The following is a 13,174-nucleotide window of genomic DNA, read 5'->3' as shown; positions in this document are numbered from 1 at the left end:
TTTAAATCGATAATAATAAAAAGAAAGAATTGATTAGATTTTGTCTGTTGATTTTGTTATTCATAAAAGTGTCAAATAGTTCAAGTGCCGAATCCAATTTTAATAAAACAACTGACAGGTATCAATCTTCAAAGTGCAAACGTAAAGATCTGAAATTTTATAATTAATTATATGGCATACAAGCAAGTAATTAACATGGTGCACTAAAAAGTTCTTTCTAGGGGCTTAGACCCTTCTTTATCACCGTATGCCACCTAAAAGATATTAAATATGTAGAAATAGTAATCAAAATATAATTCAAATTTCAAATCAAAATTTCAGTGTTCTTTGGTGTCTGTTTATGTACGAAATTAAGGTAGGTAGAAAGACTGGGACATCTTCATACTTTCCTTATGTAACAGTTAAAGCTAGCAAATATAATTATCGGCATATTAAACATCGTAAATATTAATGAATATAAAATTAGTCCTGTTGTACGAGATATCTATTTTGTCTTTACGATCAGCGGAGTTAATGACTGATGGGTGGTACCAAATATTATTCTTGTATGCAAATTATAATATATGAATCGTATGCAAGGCTATGCTAGTCGAGATGATTATTATGAATAATAATAGTTGTTCAGAACTGAGCGTTCTTCTCAATAAAAACTAACGCCAGTAAGTAAATGAAGAGGCAGCAACATAAAAACTAATACTTTTTCTCCCCAGCAGGGGTGAGAGAGTGTGTGTGTAAAAACGTGACACCAAGAAAGCAACGGTAGCTACGTGTATTGTGTTAATATCGCATTAATCTACATATAACAATGTTCATCTAGCAACTTTGTTTGTATTTTTTGAATTCATATAATTTTGTGTGTTATGAAATACAAATATATTGAAGTCTCAAGCAACGTCGAAGAATTATTAAGAAACCAGCGCCTACACAAGGATTACATCGACCAAATGGTCCATCCACGCCGGATCAGGATTCAACAGTGCACTTAACAAGGTAGGTAGTGAGTGCATATTTCAATATAATATTATCCTTGTATCACTTATACAGAATAAGCCTGTAATAGCGAAGCCTCATTTAGAACGTAAGTGTTAAAAGTGTATTTAATTTGAGTGAAGCATGACGGACAGAATGAAAGAATTAGTTTTCAAGAGAGGTCAAATTAAGGCCAAACTTACTCGTTTTAAACCTTTTGTAGATAGTTTTACAGAAGATCAGAATATTACGCAGTTAGTGTTACGTTACGAGAAAATAAAACAGTGCTATGATGAATTTGATGCAATACAATCCGAAATAGAAATGTTACAGGGTTCATCAGAAATTGATCAGGAAACGCAAGAAAGAGAGCAATTCGAGAGTACTTATTTTGATTTAGCAGCTAAGACGGAAGTGTTCATAAATCAACACAGCTCCAGTGCAAAGAAAAATGAAAACAATGAATCAAGCAATTCTAATCCATCAGTTAGGTTGCCGGTGATAAACCTTCCGACCTTTTCTGGAAGCTACGATGAGTGGTTGTCGTTCTATGACACGTTTCAGGCATTAATACATAACAATAGCACATTGCAGCCTGTCCAAAGGTTTCATTATTTACGTTCTTCTCTACGTGGGGAGGCTCTTGAAGTAATACGAGCCTTGGAAATTTCTTCTGAAAACTATGACGTAGCATGGACTTTACTCAAAGAACGTTTTGAAAACAAAAAGTATATTGTTAACAAACACGTCAAAGCTTTATTTGAAATGCCAATGGTGGAACGTGAGTCGGCTGTTTCGCTTAAATCTCTTTTAGACAGCACAGTAAAACATTTGAGGGCTTTAAAATCATTAGGTCAACCAACAGAAAGCTGGGATGCATTACTTATATATTTGATTGCGACCAAACTAGACAATACAACACATAAGGAGTGGGAGAAAACACAATCAACGAATGAATTACCGAGCATGTCACAGCTGACACAATTTTTACAGCAGCGTTGCCAAGTTTTAGACGCAGTTGATAATAAGCGTAGACCTAAAGAGACACCCTCAGTTCCAAATAACAAATATCAACACACAAATAAGGCAGGCAAAAAGAGTTCTTATTCAACGACAGCACACGTAACGTATTCCGACAACATTGCATGTCCCAGCTGTAAAGGCTCCCACAAATTATTTCAATGCCAGTCATTGTTGAAAAAATCTATAGGAGATAGAATTAAAGAAGTTAAACGTCTTTCTTTGTGTATAAATTGTCTCAAACGAGCGCATAAGGCAAATGAGTGCTTATCAGGTAATTGTAAAATATGCAATAAAAAGCATAACACATTACTGCACTACTCGCGTTGTCCATCGCCCACTAGATCGAATGAACCACAAGATGAAAGGGAAATAGGTCAAGGTCAAAACACGCTCGCTGCAACAACATCACTCGAGGAGGAATGTGAAGGTAAGAATATTCGTTCTACAAACAGTGTACCGCAGAATCTTAGGAGACCACCAAGCGTTATGCTATCCACAGCTGTAGTATATGTTAAAGATAAACTGGGTAATTTTCAAATGTGTCGAACACTTCTCGATTGTGCTTCTCAGTCCAATTTTCTAACAAACAGAATGGTTCAATTATTGGGACTAACAAAGAGTAATAGCGTTGTACACATAAATGGTATAGGTAATGCTAATACAAGGTCATGCCATAGCGTTCAGGCTACAATTAAGTCAAGATATAACAATTATTCAGCCACATTAGACTTCATCATATTGCCGCAAATATCACAAAACTTGCCTATGGTTCGTGTAGACACGTCATCGTGGGAAATACCTTCCAACATTGAATTAGCAGATCCTAGCTTCAACATACCACAGCGTATTGACATGTTATTGGGGGCGGAAGTATTCTTTGATCTACTTTGTGAAGGGCAAATAAAACTCAAGGCAGGGTATCCAACCTTGCACAAAACATTGTTTGGCTGGATTGTAGCGGGAAAAAAAGACAATCAACCACACATTTCGACAAATGTGTGTCACCTCTCCACAACAGAAAAAATACACGAGCAATTACAAAAATTCTGGACGATAGAAGAATGTTCAATGAAACATCCATTAAGTCAAGAGCAAGCAGAATGTGAAAGACACTTCAAAGAAACACACCGGAGAGACGAGACTGGGAGATTCATCGTCAGACTTCCCTTTAAAGAAAATGTGAGGAATCTTGGTAAATCCAAGGAGATTGCAACGAGAAGACTTTATTCAATGGAAAAAAGGCTTATGAAGGATCCTGAGAAAAAAAGGGCATATATAGCGTTCATGAAAGAGTACGAAGATTTGGGCCATATGGAAGAAATAACTAGAGTAGAGAGCGATACAATGATGCCAGACTACTATCTTCCCCATCATTGTGTAATGAAGGAGAACAGTACTACTACCAAACTCAGGGTTGTATTTGAAGCATCGGGCAAAACAACTTCTGGACTTTCATTAAATGACACGATGAGAGTCGGGCCTACAATCCACGAAGAATTATTTTCCATAACAGCAAGATTCAGGCAACATCAATACGTCATGACAGCTGATATAGAGATGTATCGCAACATTAGGGTACATGATTCAGATGCAAACTACCAGAAAATACTGTGGAGAGAAAACCCTCAAGAAGCAATAAAAATATATCGACTCAAAACTGTAACATATGGTACTGCAGCAGCTCCTTTCCTAGCCACTAGATGTCTTCAGCAACTAGCCATAGAAGAGAAGAAGAATTTCCCTAAGGCAGCAGAAGTTGTAATGAGGGATTTCTATATTGATGATCTTCAAACAGGAACAAACACGAAGAAGGAACTACATGAATTACAAGGTCAACTCACAACTCTTCTGCAAAGAGGTGGTTTTTGTTTGAGAAAATGGTGTAGCAACGACACTTCACTGCTTTCAAAAATACCCAGTGAACTTCAAGAATCAAATTTCACCATTCAACCAAATAATGATTGCATCACAAGAAGTTTAGGATTGTTGTGGAATCCCATTAAAGACACATTTTCTTTCTCTGTCAAACCAAGAAACAACCCTCAACAAATCACGAAGAGAACTATTCTTGCTACAGTAGCGAGCATATTTGATCCCTTAGGATTAATAGGACCAGTTATTCTTAAGGCAAAAATATTTCTGCAACGTTTGTGGGAATTAAAATTGAATTGGGATGAAGAAGTTCCAGCCCCATTGCATTCAGAGTGGGAAACTTTTGAGCAGCAACTTCAAGAGTTGGAATCACTACATGTTCAGCGGAAGGTTATTCAAGAAACACAATCGCAGGTAGAAATTCATGGATTTTGCGACGGATCTCAGAATGGATATGGAGCTTGTATATATGTAACATCTAGCACAAAAAATGGAAAATTCACAGCAAACTTACTATGTTCAAAATCTCGAGTAGCACCTTTGAAGAAGACAACTATTCCTCGCCTAGAACTTTGTGCAGCTTTGTTACTTGCACAGCTAACTCAGAAAGTAATACAAGCATTACATTGCAAGATCGATAAAGTTGTTTTATGGTCAGATTCCACCATTGTATTAGCATGGATAAGAGGACCTTGTTCTCAATGGAAGACGTATGTTGCAAATCGTGTAGCGGAAATTCAACAATTGACTTTTAACTATGAATGGAGACACATCAGAACAGAGGAGAATCCAGCAGATCATATATCGAGAGGATTAACACCGTCAGAAATTCTTGATAATGAATTATGGTGGCATGGGCCTTCATGGCTATCTGAGAAATTAGACTCACAGACGAGGGAAGATGTTTGTGACCTAAGCGATGTTCCCGAGCGACGAAAAAATACAGCAGTAGTGGTTTCTACAACACCGTGTCAACTCTTAGACAGATATTCATCATTAAGAAAATTGCAACGTGTAACTGCTTATTGCCTACGATTCACACACAACATGAGAAGATCTAATTGTGACAGACAGCATGGACATCTTACAGTAAGTGAATTACATGAAGCACTCGAATGTCTTATTAAACTATCACAACAACAAGCATTTCACAAGGAATTAAATGCATTGAGATCAGGAAAGAAAGTCGACAACCAAAGTCAACTGAGAAATTTGAACCCATACTTGGATGAGAGGCAAATCATCAGAGTCGGAGGAAGATTAAATGCAGCAGATCTTACTGAAGGACAGAAACATCCTATTGTACTTCCAGCTAACTGCAACTTGACAAAGTTAATCGCTCAAGAAGAACATAAGAAGCTATTGCATGCCGGACCTCAATTATTGTTATCATCCTTGCGACAATCATATTGGCCAATACGTGGACGAAACTTGGTTCGTCAAGTTGTGCATCAGTGTGTCACATGTTTCAGAAACAATCCTAAAGATGGTAAACAGATGATGGGAGATCTACCAGCTGACAGAGTTGATCCAACAAGACCATTTCTTCACAGCGGCGTTGACTACTGTGGGCCCATTTACCTTAAATCGAGTAACCGACGGGGAGCCAAACTCCATAAGGCATATATAGCACTTTTCGTGTGTTTTGCGACTAAGGCGGTTCACATTGAACTTGTTAGTGATCTAACTACAGAGGCGTTTATTGGAGCATTAAAGCGATTCATGGCTCGTCGAGGAAAATGCGCTAAACTGTATTCTGACAATGCAAGTAACTTCGTTGGTGCAAAAAGGGAACTACAAGAATTGAAGACTTTATTTGAATCAGAACACCATAAAGAAAAATTACATAACTTTCTAGCAGCTGATAACATCACGTGGGTTTTTATTCCACCAAGATCACCAAACTTTGGAGGCTTATGGGAATCATCAATTAAATCTCTCAAATATCATTTAAAGAGAGCCGTGGGAAATGCTTCACTCACCTACGAAGAGATGAACACTATTTTGACACTGATTGAGGCTTGCTTAAACTCTAGACCCTTAACACCATTATCAAATGATCCAAACGACCTACATGCTTTAACACCTGGTCATTTCCTAATAGGCGACACACTCACTACCATGTCAGAACCTAACTTGAAAAATATTCCTGTCAACAGACTTTCGAGATGGCAATACATACAACAACTTCATCAGCAATTTTGGTCCAGATGGTCAAAGGAGTATCTATCAAGTCTTCTAGAACGATCCAAATGGAGAAGAAAATTCCCCAATCTTCTGGAAGGTGATTTGGTGCTCATCAAAGAAGATAACATTCCACCTCTAAAATGGAAAACTTGACGTATTGTGTAATTGTTTCCTGGGAAGGACGGAATAGTACGAGTGGCGACAGTGAAAACTACCAGAGGTACAACAACAAGATCTATTCGTCAATTGTGCCCGCTTCCTAAGGAGAGTTAATGTGTTGGTGTATTCATAGTGTGTACATTGTGTGATTCATAGTGTGTTGTGTTGTGTGTGCATTATTCTGTTTATGTTTATATCATTCATTCATAACTTGTGTTATCTATTGTTGTGTATATTAAGTTCATGAACCAAATTAATCATTCATAGATTTGTTGAAGAATTTCCTTCAAGGCGGGCGGTATGTTCAGAACTGAGCGTTCTTCTCAATAAAAACTAACGCCAGTAAGTAAATGAAGAGGCAGCAACATAAAAACTAATACTTTTTCTCCCCAGCAGGGGTGAGAGAGTGTGTGTGTAAAAACGTGACACCAAGAAAGCAACGGTAGCTACGTGTATTGTGTTAATATCGCATTAATCTACATATAACAATGTTCATCTAGCAACTTTGTTTGTATTTTTTGAATTCATATAATTTTGTGTGTTATGAAATACAAATATATTGAAGTCTCAAGCAACGTCGAAGAATTATTAAGAAACCAGCGCCTACACAAGGATTACATCGACCAATAGTATGTGAATATATGTAATACTCAAATGAAGATGATGATTATTATAGTAAATGAATGAATTAAATGAATTATGTGTGTAAGACTAAGCCTGACCTTGCCGAAGACTTTGAAAATATGATAATAATGAAACACAATAGGTACCCAGTCGTCATGATGCAAAGTAACAAAAGGGATATCTTCGAAATAGTATATTTTATACGTTGAATAAAGATGAATGAGACCTTTGTGCCGATAAATTACTTAAATCAATCACTGTACATGTAAGGAATACCTAAATTCATGAACAACTTCCGAGTAAAATAAATATAAAAAATGTTTTAAACATATTTCCATGAAACAATTACAGTGAAAGTGACATGATGTCATATGCTAAACTTAGAGCACGAATGTCGTAAACTTGCATGTATTTCGGCATGAAGCTTTTGTAATCCTGTTTGAGTATAAATTTGTAAAGCAATGACAATAACATTTGATTTTATTTTATTGCTAATTAGTTAATTATTCAATTATCATCCACAGAAATTAGTTAAGTCGCGGTGTTCATTGTTCCGCGCGATGTGATTATTTTACCAATGCGGCTACACTTAATATCCTGACACTTACCGGAATCTTCTGAGAAGACTTTTCCACGTCAGAACGCGTGGTGGCGACCCAGGCAAATCAAAATATATATTAAAACATAGTACGAAGAATGTTACAAAACTGGTTAAATCTAGTCAAAGCGCATCTCACCTTTATAATCGTAACTGTCCTCGATGTTTCTGTATTCGTGTCCCTGTCGTTCTAGGTTACTGGAAAAGCGAGTAAATAAGTAGAAACGTAGTAATTAGTAGTTTTTTTTAAAAAAACAAGTTAATGAGGGACTTTCGGGGATAGGATCGCTGGATCGATTCCCAGCGAAATAATTTTGTAGTGAACAACTTCGTGTCCGTCTATTTTCTCAGTATACTTCCGTTTCCTCCCACTTTCTCATTCCACCAATTCTGTCATCATTATCATTCACTTGTCTTAATCATTCTCTCCCTTAACCTTTAAAGGCATAATCGTTTGACAGTCATTTTCAATACACAGTACGCACACAACATCATATATACAGGGTGTTTCAAAACAACAACGAGAACGTTGGGGAGTTGATTCCTGACACCAAGATAAGACAAAAAGTATAGACCAACCTGGGTGCACAAATGCTTTCGTTCGGACTTATAGGCTGTCAAAAACTTGAGAAAATGAACTTTATAGGTCCATACTTCCAATACTATGGGACTTACCGAAGTCGGGTCAAGACTTCACTTAGGAACTAATGTGTGCCCTATCCAAATACCAATCCTTCAGAATCCTGTGGTACTTCCGCAACAATTTTTATAGGGGTAGTTTGGCTACAGGCATATGATTTGAAGTACTCATTAACTACCTCCATAAAACTTGTTGCTAAAATATCTCAGGATTCTGAAACATGGATATTTAAATAGGGTACATACTGGTTCCTAAGTGAAGTCTTGACCCTACTATGGTAGGTCCCATAGTATTGAAGATATGGACCTTTAAAGTTCATTTTATTAAGCTTCGGCAGCCTGTAACTACGAAAGGAAGCATTTGTGCACCCAGGTTGTTCTATACTTTTTGTCTTATCTTGGTATCAGGAATCACCTCCCCAACGTTGTCGGTGTTGTTTTGAAAAACCCTGAGAGTTGAGTTGAATTTAAGTTTAGCGTCCCTTTCAGCAGCGAGGCTATATGAGACGTGGATCTACTGATTAACATGGAATCCGAACCACATAAGCTCCCGCCGAAATCGAACCCTGGTCTCCCACGTTTAAAGCGCGCAGACCCTACGCTAATCGCTTAGCCTCGAAGGAGCTCAACTCCACTTCAGAGAGAAGGAGTTGAAATCTGATGAAGACACAGTTCTTGTGTTGAAACTGTTACGTGGTTGTATATAAAAATGAATCGTTGGTGTTATCATTACACTTTGAAAGAAATACATGTCCTAATCAGGGAACGAGTGTTTAAATTGTACGTAAAGAAACTACTGGACAACTAGAAATAAATGTTTGAACATATTATTTAGATCGAAATGGGTCTTTATTGTTTCTGTTCGATTCAAATACGCATTCAAAGTGATAGGAGGGGGAAATGATTCAAATATACTTTTCAAATGTTTACCATAAATATATTCTTTCCCTACGAGGAACGAATATTTCAGGTACTTTTGTATATGTAATTAAAAATAACACCTTGTTAGAAACAAAATTAACTTTCATGTATAGCTGTTCTAAAGAACGTAAAATGCTGAATCGAAGATAGGACATTGCTTGTAATGTACTCTTTAAAACAGACGATACAGATCTTTTTTTTTTTTTTAAAAAAATGAAAGCACTTAGTTTCTACGTAGAGAAAAACTACTTCTTATTAAACTCTTTTACTTAAAAAAGATGCGAAAGAAATTCATTCAAAGAGGGAAAAAGAATAATTAATATGTATCTTCCTTCCGCGGTTCCTGGTTTTCAGAGACATCTTTTTAAGCAACGATCATCAAAAGGAAAGAAAAGTTATTAAACAGAATAAGAGACGTAGAAAAGAAAAGGTCAGTATTTCTCCATTTTTCCCGGTTAATTCTCCATGAGAAAAAAAAAGGTAAGGAAAAGGTGAAAACGTAAAAGGAAGAAATGAGAAAGAAGAACATTTTAAAGAAGTAAAAATAAAAGACAAAGAAGAAGATGAAGAAAGAAAGAGAGTAAAAATAATTCGAAGAGAGAATAATTTTCCATTTCAGCAGCCTTAATGAAGAGATTTTTGCCTAGAAGATGAAGAGTCCTTGGGACACATTTTAATCACGAATGGGCGACAGACACTGTGCCTGCAGATAATAAAGAACGGAAAAGGTCGTCGCTCGATATGAGCCCCCCCCCCCCAAAAAAATCGCAGAAGATGTCGGCCAACTTAATATATACTAAAAGGGAGAGAGAGAGAGAGAGAGAGAGAGAAAATAGGCCTCATAGTTAGTTATATAAGCAAGTTGGGTCTTTTATTAAATTCTTTACCTTGAATCTTCTGTCCGTCTGCATAACTTTTCTAATATTTCTCTGCACGTTCTTTCCTTTGTGTTTTCTACATATACACTAACACTTTTACACACACACACACACACACACACACACACACACACAAAATTGAATTCATGGTTACTCATATATGTACCTTACATAAACTTTTAATTGATATATACTTGGAAAATGTTTATTGTTACCAAAAAGAAAAAAGAAAAAGAAAAAACAGAAAGGAAAACTAATAGCAGAATTTTGTTTTTAAAGGTGATCTTTCAGTTAAGTATTCTTGTTTCAGTTATTAATTTCCTATCTTCTAAATCTGAATCAAAACATTATGAATTGAGATCATGGCTACCGACAGGCAGTGGTAGATCTAGAAGCTAAAACTTGGAAGAGGGGCAGCCAGCAGAACCCAGACTATAATAGGTATATATCATGAGTTTACTATAAAGTTTCAAAATATATAAATGCTTGGGGTCCCGGGTTCGATCCCAGCCCCCGCCAAGTGAACTTTGTGGTGGACAAACACCGTGTGCGTGGGTTTTCTCGGGGTTCTCCCGTTTCCTCCCACTTTCTTCATTCCACCATTTCATTCATTTCTCATAATCACCGTCTCCTTTAGCCTAACCGGCATAACCGTGGGACGTAAAACTCAAAGATTTCATTTCATTTTTTTCAAAATATATAAACAATAGCTTAAATTATTTTTGGCAGTCAAAAACTGAAGGATCTGGGACCGGCCTCGGGCTAGAGCCGCCACTGCCCGTAGGATGAAGTAATGGGAAGGGAAATAACAGTTATCCTTTTTGGAGTACAGTCCTTCCAACTGAAAATATATCACACTTTGACTTCGATTTTTCGTTCCCGCATTTAAAAAAATCAAAAAACAACGCATTATACATAACGTATTAAATCCACATTTAAGGAAAACCACATCAGTAAATTGTTTCTATTCAATGAAGAAATACCAGTGCTGCATTTAAAAGCCATAAATAAATAAATAAATAAGTAAATAAATAAATAAATAAAAACACAAATGTGTGAAGTTTATCTTTTTGAATGTGCTATCCCAATCCAAAACACTCTGTGTCAAAATTAACCCAAGTTCCGAACGAATACAAAAGAAGTAAAGTTATCAACACAACCACATTCTTCAATCAAGATAGGTTATGATATCGATTCTGACAAATTTTCGGAATAAATTGTGTAAATACGTTATTGTGTAACCAAATTCTTCATACAAAGTAACTAACCAAACAGCCTTTCAGAATGAGGAAATTAATTTCAAGAAATTGGCAAAATCAATATCATAACTTACCTTGGTTAATTTATTTATTTATTTATTTATTGGACACCTACATTTTTGTGCTCATTCGGAACTTGACTTTTTTCTGAAATGGAGTGTTTTGTATTTGGGGTATAAGAACATTTTGTAAAGTTAATTTGTTGCACTCCATATACTTTGTAGTAAATAGTTTAAGACAAAGATAAGATTAAAAACAAACAAACAAATAAATAAAAACATTCACGCTCAGTATTAAATTCTCTGTAATTTGATACCCTACATGATTCTTTGGTGACTTTTTTTTTTATTTTGGCGCCATTTCTTCAAGGTAGCAACCGAAAAATATATTGCGCATGACTGTACTCGAATTTATGTATATTTTTAATATATTGATAGAAAGAAAATGAAATGAAATCTTTAAGTTTTACGTCCCACGGTTATGCAGATTAGACTAAAGGAGACGGTAATGAGTAATGAATGAAATTATGGAATGCAGAAAGTGGGAGGAAACGGGAGAACCCCGAGAAACCCCCACACACGGTGTTTGTCCACCACAAAGTTCACTTGGCGGAGGCTGGGATCGAACATTGATTGAAAGAGTATTGGTTTCACTTTACAGCAAAAATCGCTTTCGAGGGAATTAATTCCATTTTTTTTTCTATTTCTACTAAAGCTGTGTTCTGGGAGCTCGATGACGCTGTTTCCCATCTAGCAGTGGTACTGGAAATGTTGGAATTATTTGGGTATGTAAATATTACTCCCTATGAATATGCAAAATTACGTTTATCTAGTTAGTCGTGAACATAAGTCTTTTCAGTAGTCTGGGTTAAGATAACGTAAAGGTATTCTACAATGTTAAATTTTTCCATTATACAGCAATATTGTCTTGAAAATGACCATTTCAATCTTGTACATAGCTTACACGAAAAATGCAGCTTCGAGGGGTTCATATCTTAACCTTCTAACAGTTAAGGCTAAGTAGTTTTGTAGAACATGTCATCACAAGTTAGCAGAGGTGTCACAGGAACTCAGTACTGAAGTAGTCCCTCGTTCAATCCTGTCTCGTACAACGTAGGTCTTATGGGAAACAAACGCGGTGTGTGTGGGTTTTCTCGAGATTTCAAAATATGTTTCCAGGAATCTTTGGAAATCTTCAGAACCCGCTTAGTCACAGGCCAATTGAGATGATCGCTCCGCCCTTAACACGGGGCTGCTGTAATTGTAATTCTGCGTTGCTGACATTATTATTTTTGTGAGCAATTGTTTGTGGTTGAAAATGATCATTTCGGTATATATAAGGGGCAGTTTGGGAATTGATGGCACTGTTTGGTCTCCTTAACTGTAGTACCAGAAATGTTGGAATTTTCTGGAGATGTAAGAGATGGTGTCAAAAAATTTCGAGACTAGTTTTATTTATAAGAAAGTACTTTGTTTGTCTACGTTTACATACTATTACTTTGAAAATAGTCAACTTGTGCAGCAATACAGCGCTCTCAGCGTTTCTGCCACTGCTGGAATGTATCCTGGAGGTATTTTTAAAGTTTGTTAAGCATCTTTTGCGATTCGCGCTAGATCTCCGCAATGGTGCCCAAACGGCGATCCTGAACTGGATCTTGAGCTTTGGGAAGATTGCGAAGTCAAATCTGAAGAGTAGGGTTGCTGCGGAAGTGCGATTATCTTGTTTCCGCTAAGAAACTCACTTGTGAAGAGTGCACGGTGACATGTTGCATTATCGTCTCGGAGCAGCCAGTTTTTCGTACGTCACAAATCTGGTCGCTTTGGCCGAATGTCCTTCCTCAGGCTATAAAACCTGGCAGTAGAACTTATAATTGGGGCCATGGTGCATAAAGACTCAAAACAAAAACTCAACTTAACAGAACATACGCGCTGCATACATGTATGGAAGAACATACATGGGCTTGATATACGTATGATAACAATGTATAATAAGAAATAGACATTAAAACCATCAATGTCAATTGATTTGTGAAGTGATAAAAGCAA

General features: G+C 36.6%; 1 protein-coding gene across 1 annotated transcript; it reads left to right on the top strand.

The window, feature by feature from the left end:
• Nucleotides 1-1,113: 1,113 nt before the first annotated feature.
• On the top strand, nt 1,114-6,204 carry LOC145679328 (uncharacterized). Its single transcript, XM_081749915.1, has one exon. It carries the CDS (start codon nt 1,114-1,116, stop codon nt 6,202-6,204), a length of 5,091 nt encoding a protein of 1,696 aa, XP_081606041.1.
• The last annotated feature ends 6,970 nt before the right edge of the window (nt 6,205-13,174 follow it).

This window comes from Thermobia domestica, chromosome 1 (genome assembly GCF_964235325.1).
Source record: "Thermobia domestica chromosome 1, izTheDome1.hap1.1, whole genome shotgun sequence".
Lineage (NCBI taxonomy): Eukaryota > Metazoa > Arthropoda > Insecta > Zygentoma > Lepismatidae > Thermobia > Thermobia domestica.
This window is presented reverse-complemented; position numbering and strand designations above follow the sequence as displayed.

Bases quoted from the DNA above. Each gene is read 5' to 3' on its own strand.
- LOC145679328 (XM_081749915.1), top strand. From the start codon at position 1,114: ATGACGGACAGAATGAAAGAATTAGTTTTCAAGAGAGGTCAAATTAAG.